Source organism: Vigna umbellata, chromosome 1 (genome assembly GCF_029865625.1).
Source record: "Vigna umbellata cultivar VRB3 chromosome 1, Vumbellata_1.0, whole genome shotgun sequence".
NCBI classification, from domain to species: Eukaryota; Viridiplantae; Streptophyta; class Magnoliopsida; order Fabales; family Fabaceae; genus Vigna; species Vigna umbellata.
This window is the reverse complement of record NC_142165.1, coordinates 31,164,144-31,179,690: the sequence shown is the minus strand read 5'-3', so window position 1 is coordinate 31,179,690 and position 15,547 is coordinate 31,164,144. Positions and strand designations below refer to the sequence as shown.

Sequence of the window (15,547 nt, the reverse complement as noted above, 5' to 3'; positions counted from 1 at the left end):
TTTTTCTCTCGTCCTCTTTTTCTTTTCTCTCACTTTCTTTTTTTCTTTTCTTTTTCTACTCACTTTCTCAATCTTCACACAAATTTTCTCTTCTTCTTTCTCTTCTCTCTCTTTTCTCTCTTCTCTCTCTTCTTTTTCCAACTCAACTTTTACACTCACTAGCACTTCACACTCTTCCCTGGGGTTAACCTTAGTATTAGCCCCAAAATTTTTGTCAGGCCTTTCTTCCAATTGCTTGGTAATCTGACCCATTTGAATCTCCAAGTTCTTAATAGCGGCTTCAGTGCTCTTTTGAGTAGATTCAGTTTTCTGTATGAACTGATGAAGAGTTTCTTCCATCCTTATTGACCTTTCGTTAAGTATAGAAATCTGTTGCCATAAGGTTGGTTGTTGTTGTTGCTTATTGAATTGCCCAGTTTGTCCAGCTTGCCCAGTTTGTCCGTGACCAATACTTGAGTGTGGTTTCCACCCTTGATTATAGTTCCCTTGACGGTATTGATTGGTCATGTAGTTTACATCCTCTACGGCTTCTACTGGAAAGGCACATTGACCATTAATATGGTCGCCTCCACACAATTCACACATCTGTGGTTGAACCTGTGCAACAGTCTTTAACTCTTTTGGCAGTTGTGCAAGTATCTTTGTGAGATTCTCCAATTGTTGAGTTAGTATCTTGTTCTGAGCTAGCAAGGCATCATTGGATTGCAATTGTAGAACTCCTTTTTGTTGTATAGGAGCTCCTCTTTCACTGTTGAGCTCATTGTCACTAGTAGCCATATTGTCAATGATTTCTGTAGCTTCCTCTGGAGTTTTCCATTTGATATTTCCTCCTGCTGAGGCGTCAAGCATCATCTTGGTTTGTGAACCAAGACCTCCAAGGAAGATTAGGACTACTTCCACTTCGTCAAATCCATGCGTGGGTGTCTTTCTTAATAAGCTTTTATACCTATCCCATGCATGCCCTAGTGATTCTTCCATGCCCTGCCTGAATGAAGAAATCTCTTGCTTGCCTTTATTGACCTTGGAAGAATTGAGTGCCCATATAGTTAAATTCTTGACCGAATTGCATCCTGCATGCATTAGGCACAAAACTCTAGAAAATATTTATTAGCACAAAAAGATAGAGAAGATACAAAGAATAAAAGATAAGAAGATAAATGATAGCAAGATAGAAGATACAAATAAAAACAGAAAATAGAAAAATAAAAACAGAAAACAGAAAAAAATAAAAAAATAAAAAATAAAAACAAAAAACGAAAAAAAAATAAATAAATAAATAAAAATAAAAACAGAAAAAAAAATAAAAAATAAAAACAGAAAAGAAAAAAAAATAAAAAATAAAAATAGAAAACAAAAAATAAAAAAAAACAGAAAAATAAAACAAAATAAAATAATAACCGAAAAATAAAAACAGAAAATAAAATAAAATAAAATAAAATAAAATAAAATAAAATCAAATCAAATCAAAATAAAATAAAATCAAAACAAAAAATAAAACAAAATAAAACAATAACCAAAAAATAAAAACAGAAAATAAAATCAAATCAAATCAAATAAGATAAAATAAAATAAAATCTAATCTAATCAAATAAAATAAAATCAAATCAAATCAAATCAAATCAAATAAGATAAAATAAGATAAAAATAGAAAATAAAAATAGAAATTCAAAAGTAAAGTCAAAGATAATCAATAATCACACAAATTAACCAGTTAAACCACGAGTCCCCGGCAACGGCGCTAAAAACTTGATGGACAAATTTATGATCACCAAAATATGATGTCACAAACTTGTTTTACAATCGGTAAGTATGACCGAATCGTTCAAGTAATAAACTTGGTAAGACCAAGTATCGTTCTCCCAAAGGACTCACGGCCTAGTTTAGTTGTGTGGTTTGTTGATTAGCTAGGACTTAAGAACAAAATAATTGGATTTTAATATGCAAAAGACGAAATTAAACATGTATGCATGAGGTTGATCAATGGCAAAAGCAAAAGACACGCACTTTCAATGAAAGATATATATGAATATGTTGTTGGGGGTCAATTTCATCTTATCCACTCTCATATATTTTAGGAATTCAACATTCAAATCATCATTGTTAATGCCACTCTCTAAAGTACCTTTCAAGAAGGCTTCTCCCTAATTACGAGTTCATACAATTCCTAGCATTCCTAATAATTAGTTCATCAAGTGCAGGAGCTTAACGACAACCAATATAATATTGGGAGAGATTCCCCGGATCTAGACTTCCCCGTACGTTCCCGTATCGACAAAATCAATAATCATGCATTGAATGAGTTAAAGAAAGCAAGCATTAAGCAAAGAGGAAAAACCCTAACTAATGATGAAAGAAAGCATAAATCTTAGATTAAGATGCAAGCACAAATTCCATATATGAGAGCTTCAAAAGATTACATTGATTCCCCAACAAACATACAAGGTTTAGTTCACCATATTCATGGTGAACCTAGATGAACAATAATGAAAGAATGAAAGAGATAGAAAAACCCGAGAAAGAGAAGAGTTGTCACCATCTCCCAATCTACCCCAAGGGATGGAAGAGAGAGTGTTTGCTTCGTTTCTGCCAAAGATACCAACCCTAAGACATCTAGGTCTTTAAATAGGACATAAAAATAATAGAAAACGGGTCCAGGCCCAAACAGATCATAAAATCGCAGAAAACTGGCCCAAAACTCGTATGGTTGACTTTTTCCGTATTCTGGTTGACTGGTTGACTTTTTGGTTGACTGGTTGACTTTTCTGGTTGACTGGTTGACTTTTCTGGTTTCTGGTTGACTTTTCTGATTCCATCTCTCTCCTTCTTCACTTCTTTCACTAAATTCACCTTAAAACCTGCACAAAAACACTGAAATCAAGCATAAACCTGTCCAGCTCTCTTATTTCAGAAAATATGGATAAAAGCATGATTTCAAGCTAGTTTCTAAGTGTAAAGGTTGCTTTTTGTGTCAATTTTAAGCATGAAAATAACAGTTTTTCAACTGTTATCAATTGGTTAAAAGGAACACCTTTCTCTATACTTTTTGACGAGGATCCTAAAGAACTTGATAAATTTGAGCAAGGTGAGATTATATGACAAATTTATATATTTTTTAATTTATAATTTACGTGTTAAAAAATGATTAAATATTTTATTTTATTTTTGTAGAGATAACATCTCAAGATGAAGTGGGACCTTCAACTGCTGCTATTAATTTGGATGATTGAAAATCAAGAAAGAAGCATTGATGTAAGTCCTCGACCTTAATGTAAGGCTATTGAAGATGTTATTCTTGAGCTTGAACTTAATGACTATTGTGTCTTGTTCTCCATCCACGGTTGTGTATAGAGAAAATTAGTATTTGTAGAGTTTGTTAATTTATGGATCACAAGTTGTTTTCCGTAACAATGGTTTTATGAAGTTTTTAATTCTTTACTCCATCTTCAATAGAGATTTGCTATTAGTGTCGGTATGCTACATTTTCATGGCCATATTGTTATAAGATATTGTGATAATTTTGTTGTTTTTTCTTTTGGTTTCCGGAGCATGTGATTTGATTTCAAGAGTGTGTTTTTATTTTTATGTGTTTTTGTTTGCTATGTTAAGGTGGAATTTTACCTATCATGTCAACTCATGTTTGACTGGATCCAGTAACTTTTATTTTTAAAAACACATTTGAAATCTCGTGGTTGGCCGAGTAGGATAACATTCAGTACTTGAACAATTTCAACCATGGTCACACTAATATGACTGATTCAATTTTACAGATGAGAAAAGATACTTGCACAAGTTATGTGAGAGATATTCTTAATCTGGAACACAATTTTTTTCATGTAAAAAACTTATGTGAAGTTGAACAGGATGAATCATCCAACTGATTTATGATGGCTTTACTATATTTGTTGACTGAGGCAACAAAACTCACTAGTGTTTCTAGTATTTTTTTTTCTTTTTCCTATTCACATAGATTAATAGTTTTGCCTGAAAGTTCACCTGCTTTTTTTTTTCTTATTCTTTTGTTTCTCTTACCAGATTATAGTCATCCTAGAAGGTTCAACAAGATTACATCACTAAGCAACTTTGCCTGCTGTACTATTTCTCAAGGTGTGTAAGGAAAAATATATATTTATAGTTCTTATTTACTACAGATTTCAAAGAATTTTACTGGCTCATTATTTATGTTTCTATAAGCCTAAAATTCTGCTTGAATTATATAACAGGCGAATCATGTCATTAGTTAGGTCTGCTGATGTTAGACCAAGCTTGTCCTCTCAAATTTTTGGTCCTGATAAGCATAAGAGCTAAGGTTCTTGAATAGGTCCTGATGGAGGATTCATAATCAACTTCAGTGGATGAAAAGAAAAAATAATGAGAAAGGAAAATCCTACTAAAAGTGATGTTAATAAAGCTAAGGTTCTTGAATAGAAATTAGTCTTTTGATAACACTCCATTTGAAGATTATGTATACATAATGTTATTCAAGAAATAGAATAAGTTTTTGAAAGGAGTAAATTATTGTTCAGATCTTACATATTTCTCTAAGTATAGAAGTACAGGAATTAAGACCAGTCAATAGTCCTTTAGCAATTATGCAAGGTTGATATGACAGTAAAAGGAGATAGCCTATGACATCAATATGATGCCTTTTTTTTATGCTGAGTTATGCTTTATTCCGAAACTTCTTTTGCTGTATGGAAGCTTTAATGGATACAAATTTGGTGTCTCTGGTCTCCTTGTTACCATAGAAACTCTGCTTTTACACATAAAAGTGAATGGGTGGAAGGCTTTGTGATTTTATTCTCCATGACAGAATCAAATGGATGACAGTGTTTTATAATTGTTTTTCCCAAACAAGTATAACAAAGAGATAAAGTGTTTGAAGATGGAGGTGTGGAGACTCTGCTGATGGAGATCATACAAAGCAGAAAAGACTCTGTGGAGATAGGAAGAAAAGTGTTTTCAGTATTATTTAGCTTTAATTCTGAACTGTTTTCACAAAATAGTTTACTGAACTGTATTGCAGTTAAGTGAACTAAAAAATAGTTTAGTTCAGTTTTTTTGAACTGTTTTTTAGTTCAGTTCAGTTTTTTTAAACTATTTTACAGTTAATTGTAATGGATTTATAGTGCAGTGCAAATAGTGCAGTTTGCCCACCCCTAATTTCTAGTTAATATGTCTTTATTTCTATTTCTGTTCATATTGATTTTATTCTATTTGTTGAATTTGTATTAGGATAAGAAAGGTGTTTTTTTTGCTTGATTTTTTTTCGATACTTTTTTATTTATGGATTTTAAGATTTTTTCTACATATATTTTGATAAGAAATGAAATTTTTTGTTAGATTCAATTGCATAATTATTAAGTAGGTTAGAGTGTAACCATTTGTTGGATAATGAAGATGAAATCTCTAATGAAACAAGCAATGAATAATTTAGGTATTAGTTGTTTCAGCTGAAAGGAGTTTCTCAAAGCTAAAGATAACAAAAACCTAATTAAGATCAATAATGTCTCAACAATGATTAAATAGACTAGCATTATTATTTATTTAAAAATAAATATTAAATGAAATTAATTATGACAATTTAAAAATAATTTTGCATAATAAAATTTCAAAATATCAATTTTAAATAAAAGGCCTCATTCTTAAGTTTGCTTTAGGCCTCCCAAACTCTTGATATATGATGATAGGAGAAGTTATAGTAAAATATTAAGAACACTAAAATAAAATGCAAAAGTTAAATTACCAAGGAAAGTAAAGGAACTTGTATATCAACAAAAGCGGTGATCCAAATTGAAACAATGGTAAATGTCTAGTTAACAATATTTCATATTACTTTGACATTTATCATGAATGAAATTTACATATTTCTTTTTAAAATAGACCCATTTTACTTTAAATTACAGAATAAGGAATAAAGAAGTAAGATTAGAAAACTGATATGTTTGTGATATTTTTACATATATATTCATGGAATTTAGGCTTATTTCGTTGAGCCCTAAAGCTGACATTGAGCATCGAAAGGTGGTTTAGTAAAGATTCAATGTAAGCCCTGCAGTTGAGCAATGACATTGGTGCTAGGCCTCAAAGAAGAAACCTTCATTACTAAGAAATCTCAAGCACCATCATTGGTAGCTTAGATTTAGAAGAAACTCTCTAAGGAAGGAAAGCTCCACTTTTTACCATCATATGAGAGGCTAAACCAAGAGAAAACTCACTAGGGAGGAAACATCAAGAGATGACCAATGCTTGTGGAGCTGAAGCTGCTCTTTAATTTTTATAAAAATAGAGCTTTGTTATCTTATTTTTATGTAGATTTTTCAGTTCATTTCTAGGATATTTTAGACACTTTTGTAATAGATTTTAGGAGAACCATGAAAGAAGAGCAACAACTCTAATTTTTTGTACTTGAATTCATTATCATAAATAACTACATGTTGGTTATTTGATTTATCCTTACCGGTTTGATTACTTGATCACTCATTTTACTTCATCAAGTTAAATTTAGTGGAAACTAATTTAAGTTTATATTCAATCAAATTTCCTAATGTTGTTATATTCTAGGAATAAATATATCTATCCTAGTTAAATAGAAAGTGTTATTCTTAATTTTAGATATATTACCTTTATTTTATATTTATCTTTTATCTTTAGTTAGTTTGTTATTATTTCTTATTTGTATTTTGGGCTTAGCCCATATTTCTTTTATTATAAATAGAGGACTCTATGTGTATATTCAACACAAGGGAGATTAATCGCATACATATTTTCACTATATTCAACATGATATTTAGAGCCTAGATTCTTTTGAGAAAAACAATTTTCAGTTGCCTCTACGACTACACCCAATAGGCACCATCTACCAGCATCGGCGCACCATTGTCTACCATTGTTGTCTACTATAGTCCATACCGGAGTTCTAGTTTTGACCGACGATCACATGATTTTGATAACCTCGGCCAGACAACCATCGTGCCATCAACAATGCCTTCATCGGAGCTCCTATGCGCTCTCAGTGCCTTTTGAAGTTATGGATTTTAGCTCTTTTTCGTCGTGCATGGTGGCATGTTTAGTAGCAATTCAGAGCATCAAGGTCACTCGTTTTCCTCTTTTAGGTTCATCGTGTGTTTTCATAACTCTCGTCTCCTCTTAGGCAACTATTCAAAGCATGGAGGTTGTTCTTTTTCCTTTTTCAGGTGCCTTTATTGTAGAATCTTTGATTTTTATTATTTGTCTCTCTTGTTCATATATGACTTCTTTCACTGTTGTCTCTTCCAACCTCTCTTTTGTCACCATTGCTTTTGACCCATCCATATAGACTTTTTATCCCACGGAAAAGATGGCTTTTGTTAGTTTATTAATAGTCGTGATGGCTCTCCAACAATGACCTATTTATCCATTAAATGTCAACAATGCATTCCTCAATGACAATTAGCAAGAAGAGATTTATATGGAGCAACTTCCCATATTTGTTGCTTAGGGAGAGTCTTTTGAGTTGGTATTTCATCTTATATATCGTCTAGCAAATCATTAGCAATTTGGTGTCACACGAGTGCAGAAGCACACTAAGTTTTTATGGATTATATTAGTAACAAGCTTGGTACATACAATTTGTATGCACTAGCTTGAGGAGGAGTGTTAGATATATTATCTTTATTTTATATTTATCTTTTATCTTTAGTTAGTTAGTTATTATTTCTTATTTGTATTTTGGGCTTAGCCCATATTTCTTCTATTATAAATAGAGAACCCTATGTGTATATTCAACACAAGGGAGATTAATCCCATACATAATTTCATTATATTCAACATGAAAGCAAATTCACAACTTCAAAAGGCGCTAAGAGCACATAGGACTCTAATGAAGGTGTTGTTGTTGGTAGCATGTCTTGTAGCAATTTAGAGAGTCGAGGTCACTCGTTTTCCTCTTTCAAGTTCATCCAGCGTTGTCGCACGTCCCATCTCCTCTCAAGCAGCTATTTAGAGCACTGAGGTTTCTCTTTTTCCTTTTTAGGTGTCTTGATTGGAGAATCTTGGATTTTTTATGCTTTCTCTCTCCTATTCATCCATGACTTCTACTACCGTCTCTTCTTACCTCCCTTGTGTTACTATTGTGTTTGACCCGTTCATATTTGTTTTTTTCACTAAAAAGAAGACTCTTGTTAGTTTTGTGTAGATTGTTTATAGGTGGAGCACTCATTTAGCTGAACCCACAATCTTAGTAATATTTGAGTTTTTGATGATGACAACGCATAATTAATAACACATGTGAATTATGTGTTATATGTTCTATGCTTACATGTTATATGTGAATATGAGAACATGATTGTGTTGTTACTGTGTTGTTGTGTGTTTCATTGCATTTCACTACATTTCACTATAATATATGTGATTTTATACATGAATGCATGACACATGTTTCTGGATGAGAAAAACCACAAGCACTAATGTTGAATTTTAATTGTGTGGCAAAACAACGGTTTTAAGTCGATTTCATTATGGGGTGAGTCGGTTAAAACTCGTGTCTTTGTACAAACCTTTTTCAAAGTGTGCTGTGAGATTTTTCAAAGAGAAAGTTTTTCAAAACTATGATTTACACTATTACATAGTCGATTATATGCGTGTTGCATTCGACTAAGTCTTCTACTGGTTTGAAATTCTGTTAATGCTTGATATAACTGTCTAACGGTCATATTTTTAAATATGTTGACCAAGCATTAAATGTCATTCAACTGCATTAATTGATAATTCAATTAATTGCTTTGAGTGCTGCTAACTGCTATAACAGACTTGTTATATTTGACTGCATTAGTAGCTTAGTCAATTAAAATGCGTCAAAGATGTGTTATACTATAAATTGACGCAAATTTGATATCTGTAAGGACTTTATTGATTTTGACATTTTCATATTCTTTTGCAGAAAGTTTGATTCTCACAGAAAGAGGAAAAGCTCCAAGAAAATAAGATTGACTGAGGTGATCAACTGCTTGTGATTTCTTGAAGAGCAAGGTTGTTGTGTTTTCAAAGTCTGAACTATCTGCACATTTGGGTGTCTACGGCAAGATCAGGTTCTACAATCTATTTGGGTTGTGTTCCTTGTTGTGATTACAGGAAGAAGAACAATGGTGTTCTTGACTTTGAGGGTGACTCAAAGAGGATAGACTGTAGGAGAGGGGATTCTTGCTGCTAGTCTAGGTGTATACTGCCTATATTTTGATTAGAGGGTTAGAGAGGTGTTTTATATTTTTGACGTGAGGTCTCTATACAAACCTTGTTGTAAAAACCTTGATCATTATAGTGCATTGGCTTCTTGTGGTTGGAAGGACACTGGATGTAGGCTTGGTCGAACCAGTATAAAAACACAATGTTTTATCTTTCTTATCCCTATTCTTTTACATTGAATGATTACGCTCTGCATTCATTCGATTAAATTTCCGCTGCACTGAAAATCTTTTAACTTGCATTTCAAGAAAAGTTTAAAGGCATCATTTTGGTGAAAAAGATTTTGAAAGTTTTATTTTTTATACTTCACCGATTCACCCCCCTCTTGGTGTGAGAAATTGAGTCATTCTATTTTAACAAGTTTATTTATAACCGTGGTGGCTCTCCAACGATGACATCTTTATCCACTAAATGTCAACAATGCATTCCTTAACGACGATTTACAATAAGAGATTTACATGGAGCAACCTCTCAAATTTATTGCTCAGGGGAGTCTTGTGGGTTGATATTTTGTCTTTTATGTCGTCTTGCAAATCATTAGCCTTTGGTGTCACTCAAGTGCAGAAACAAATATTTCCACTAAGTCTTTGTGGATTATATTAGTAACAAGCTTGATACATACTATTTGTATGCATTAGGTTGAGGGGAATGTTAGATATATTATCGTTATTTTATATTTATATTTTATCTTTAATTAGTTTGTTATTATTTTTTATTTGTTTGAGATTAGCCCACATTTCTTCTATTATAAACAGAGAACCTTATGTGTGTATTCAATACAAGGGAAATTAATCATATACATAGTTTTCACTATATTCAACACTTAATATTAAGAATCATTCAATTAAAGATTAAGGAATCACATTGAGTCTCGTAACCTTAACTACTAAATGCCAAAAATGGATTTAGTATTATCATAAAGAGAAGTTTCATGAACACTAAAATAATGAATGTAACTTATAAATAAGTAGATAACAATAGAAGAAGATTAGTCAAGTTTAATCTCAACATTCTTATCAAGATAAAATATGTTATTCCTTATGCAAATATCTGCTTTCAAATCTGTCAACTTTTATTGTTATTGTTATTATTTGATTATAAATTCAAATATATCATAAGTTATTGTTTTATTCAGACAAAATTCCTATGGATACCACTTTGTTGTGCTACAGTAAAACTTAGTGCACTTATTGAATAAATTAGATTTATATTGAATCATCAACAAGTTCTTGATATAATTGTCAGGGATTTATGCTAAGATAACTCAATAACTTGTAATCAATGAGTTTGTTATAAATATCTGCATGTGCAGTTTTAGTTTTAGTTTTAGTTTCAGTTTCATTTCAAAATTACTCTATTATCGTAACTTGATCTTGTGTTTAATATTCTATGCCAAAAAAACGATAGGAGGAAAACGACAAAGTAAAAAATAAGTATTTTTATTAAAATAAATTTAATTATTTTATTAAAATAAAAAAATTGAAGTATAAAATATTTTAATTATTTTATTCAAATAAAGTACTTAAAAAATAATGAAAAATAAATTGTAACTAATTCAAATATTATATATTTTAATGTTTTAAAATTATAAATATTTTTATATAAATTAAAGAATAAGGTTAATTACATATTAATATTAATTAATTTTAATAAATACATATGAAAATAATAAAAAATACACATGTTTAATTATTTTAATTATTAATAGATATTAAAAGAATTAAATTTTTTACTCAAGTTGTACTAGTATCTAATATAATTAATAATTTTTCTTAAGGAAACCTAAGTTCTTTTTAACGAAAATTTTCCGACTATTTATTTTAATTTAATTTTTTTTTAATGCGATCCAAATATGTAACGGTTAAAACATCCAAAACGTAAAAAGAAAATCAGTGTTTTAACACCAAATAAAAAAAATTTAGGCTACTCATCAACCTCACTTGCCTCCACAGGGGATTTATTTTTGTTTTGGCTCTCCCTATGACATTGTTTATTAAATTTTGATTAAAAAAATAATATAGTTCTAAAATGATAGACACGTTTTGAAAATATTGCAATTTAGTTTATATAAAGTAAACAAATTAACAAATAAAAAAAGTTAACAGAAATACACATGCAAATCAAAGTAAAATAATATAAAAAAAAAGTTAACAGAAACATATTATATTGATAAGATGTAAGCACGCAAAATTCTGTTCAATTTAATAAATTAATAATTTCGCATATCTAATGAAGTTGATGTTCTCGGCTTGCGGCTTGAAGAAAGTTCAACACTAGTTTATCACCGATTTGTAAGCGACAAAGACTCTCGATAAAATTGGCAAAGCACAGGTCTTTTTCTCAGAAGCCATTTTCGTCTTATAGTTAAAGAAAGAAACAAAAATGTTAGTAGCAAGTGTCAAATAAATAAGGATATATGAACATCAACTCCTATATATACATATTAAAGTTTTCTGTGAATTATAATCACATTCTGGTAACTAACTCATAACTCAGAACTCTCCTACTGGACTTGAATGTCAAAGATTAAACATTAAACATTAAACAATTACAATTTGAATTTTGATTCCATCAAAACACATGCCTTTCATTGGGGATTTCTTTCTGTTCCTCCACGCTGAACTCTACCCACTTCTTTGTCTTACAGAGTTTTATTAACAAGAAAAACCCAATTCCAGCTACAGTCATCACACCACTCACCAAATAAACAGTTTTGGTAGCAATGACCATTATGAAAACCAGAAAACCAGAGGGTATGAAGCACATCACTGCTAACAGTGGCAGCTTCAGGGGAACACGGTAAGGCCTTTCAATGGAGGGCGACTTCCACCTCAGCCAAAGAAACGACGCAAACTCCAACAACATCCCCAAACTGTACAAGAAATTCGCCGAAGAAATTATGTCGGTGAAGTCCATGTAAGACACACCAATAGATATCAAAGTAGATAACAGAATTCCCAACCAAGGCGTGTTGAACCACTTTGACCTAACTCCGAAAAACTTGGGGAGAATCCCGATCTCCGCCATGCCCAGAACCTGGTAGGCGCTGCTGCTCAACTGGGCCTCGAAAAGACCAATTGCCGATAACACTGCCCCGACTTCAATCCAGATTTTCAACCACTTCCCTGCGATAATTTCAGCAGCCTGCGCGTGGAACCCAGTTTCCCATTGGTTCTGGTCAACCGATACTGCTCCGGTGACAGCGAAGAGAGGGATCAAGTAGGAGACGCAGGTGAAAATGACTGCAACGAAAAGAGCCAAAGGGAAAGTCTTGTTCGGTTTATCAACTTCTCCGGCTAAGGTACTGACGTTGTCCCAGAAGTTTAGGTTCCAGAAGAGCGTATTGAAGAACAAGTTCCAATCTTTCTTAACACCCTTCTGACCCAAGCTAACCCACCTATGGGGTTTAATCTTGGGGATGGCGATGAGGGACATTAACACGAAGGGGGAGAGAGAAACAACAGCGAGTAACACAGCGACATTGCCCACGATGGTGAGGCCGGTGTAGTTCAGGAATGAGAGAGCCAGGGTTGAAGCTATGACTGCCAACTGGCGGGGCCAGCCAGATCGGAGAACGGGGAAGAGTTTTTGGACGTATTCGATGCAGAGGACGGGGAAAGATGCGATGTTGATGACACCGCTCAGGAACTTCCACGTTCCCATTAGGGAGCCCCAGAAGGGGCCGAAGGCCCGTTCCGCCCACAGCACAAAGCCGCCGTTGCCAGGGTAGGCGGTGGTTAGCTCCGCAGTGATTAGGGCTTCGGGGACGCTCCAGATGAAGGGGAATATGAGGAAGCCCAGGAGAGCAAGGAGGGGGCCCGCCGCTTGAACCGCGGGCTCTTCGCCGTAGGGACCACCGGCAACCTCGAAGTAGATGAGGAATATAAGAGGGATGAGAGTGAGTTTCTTCACTTTGGCAGCGTTTCCGGAAGCGGTGTCGGTCGCAGTTGCGGTGGCGCGTGCAGAAGGTGCTTCTTCGACACCCATGACGACTGATTGCCCTGTTTGTTTGAAATGGTTGGTTGCTTTATAAAAGATGAGACATGTAACTGCGTAGCGAAGTTGTGAAATTCGAGAGAAACAATTGACAGGTGGTTAAAATAAATAGACGAAAGAGAATAAATATAAAAGAAAATATTTTTTTACCCCTCTTCCACTTTCCCTTACTACAAATGTAGACAGATAAGTGAAAAATTTGACAGGTTGGATCGATGTGAAAACATTTCAAAACAAAATTAAAAAATATTTTTTTGTTAAGATGGGTAAAACTAGCCCAGATCTTCCTTCTTCTATTGAGTCAATTATCTTCCAATTATAAGTTAACAACTTTTTATAACAAGTTTTGATAATATGTTATTTATTACTATTTTATTAATTTATTTGAATTTATTTTAAGATTAATCACGAGTCACCACATAAATATTATATTATAAAAAAAATTGTTATGAAATATATTCAAAGAGACAGAAAATATGCAAAGAGCCCAAGAAAATATGCAACAATACAGGGCTGAGAATATAAACAAATTCTTAAGAATTTAGATGGTTTTTAATAAATAATTATTTATAAATTTTCATATTTATTTCCTTTTAAAATGTCGTATTCAAATAAATAAATTATAATTTTGTAAATAAAATTTTTATTAGATACTGACTACTTAAGTAATTTATTATAAGTTATTCACCACGTGATAGCTTTCTTGTTTGACTAATTTTAAAACTTGAATATCTTAATTTAAGCCTACACTACATCTCAATTACATCTACTAGTCCTTAATTAGGGTTAAATATATTTTTATTCCATCAATTATCAAACATTTTTGGGTTTAGTCCATCTACTAAACTTTGCTTCATTTTGATCGTTCTTCTTAAGGAAACTGTAATATTTAGTCCTCGAAAACTATCGGCATTAAATTTTTTATGAGTTGGCTAACGATATGTCACGTTTCATGCCACGTTTCTAAAATTAAAAGTTTCCTCCCTTCACCACTCTCTTCCTCCTCCACCACCACTACCTTCCCCTTCCACTTCATTCCCGATCAAGCTGCCGCTGCCGACAACTGTGATAAAACCCAATGCAGTAACCCTAAATCGCGCTCCAAAGAAGAAACATATCCACTCAAATCGTAGCGCCAAACTTCATCTTCATATCGCACACCATGGCATCTTCTCCTTTGTGCAACCAACCATCATAAAGCCTTCGTTCACCTCTAATTTGAGAACCCTAACAGCAGAGGGACATGAATGAGTATGTTATTTTAAGACCATGTTTGACAAAAGTTAATCTGGGTTGGCGTTATAATATGTTGAAATTTCTATTTTTGTCTATTTTCAACAATCAAATCTGATTTGTAGAGAGGAGTTTAATCAAGAGAACACCAAGAATAGACTCAATTGAAATTAGATATTAGCTACCACTTTGCTTCATGATGAAGAATTTGAATCTCTATGAAGGGTAGCTCAAAACAAGACTGTCCAATGAAGAAGAAGAGAAAAGTGGGAAATGACTTTTTATCGACAACTATTGTCTAGATATTCTCAGAATTTCTTATAATAAAAAAGAAACAATTTTATATTATAGTATAAATAAAATAAAATTAAAAATGAAAACCATGTAAAATATTATACCACACAAACCTTTCCTCCATTAAATGTTTTGTACAAAAAACCAATGTTCCATCTCCAACGCTCACAAATTTTAGTTTTAGAATACAAAAACATCACTAGAAGAATGAACAAGTAAGTGTATTGTCTTCTTACAAGTTGCAATGCAAAAATCCAAGAGGGATCTCCAATTTATCTATTGTTTGTACATTTGAGGTTGTATAAATAGAAAAATTATTTGTTTCCATCTATATTATTAATGTTGCTACAAATTGCACCAGTGATAACTATTGATAAGGGGAGCAATGTGAATGTTAAAGCCAATCCCTTATGTGTTTGGTTTTTTATGATAATAACACATATATGTTTCCTTGACAACAACATAAATGTTTTAATTGTTTCTTGCACAGATTATGCAAAGTCGTGCCTATATATTTGCTTGTGCTTGAACTATATGCTATGCATATTCATTGTGATTATATCTGTGATATGCATATTAATTGTTTAAGAATGAATCTTTGTAGATGTTGTTTTTGATGGTGTACATGATGATGAACATTTTATAATGGACATTTTTGTTGATGGACATTAAAGATCTGTTTTATAGTTATCTTGCACAAAAATGGCATAACAAATGTTTGATATTATTGATGTGTGTGCTTGATAGATGTATTAATGATTGGAAAAAGGTTTACATGGTTAAAAGGATTGAAAATGTATTTCTG

The 15,547-nt window shown here is 32.4% G+C and overlaps 1 protein-coding gene across 1 annotated transcript; it reads right to left on the bottom strand.

Annotated features, from left to right (window-relative positions):
• Positions 1-11,602: 11,602 nt before the first annotated feature.
• LOC124848134 (putative polyamine transporter At3g13620) lies at positions 11,603-13,311 on the bottom strand. The gene has a single exon (XM_047325776.2). It carries the CDS (start codon positions 13,204-13,206, stop codon positions 11,791-11,793), a length of 1,416 nt encoding a protein of 471 aa, XP_047181732.2. The 5' UTR covers positions 13,207-13,311; the 3' UTR covers positions 11,603-11,790.
• Positions 13,312-15,547: the final 2,236 nt, after the last annotated feature.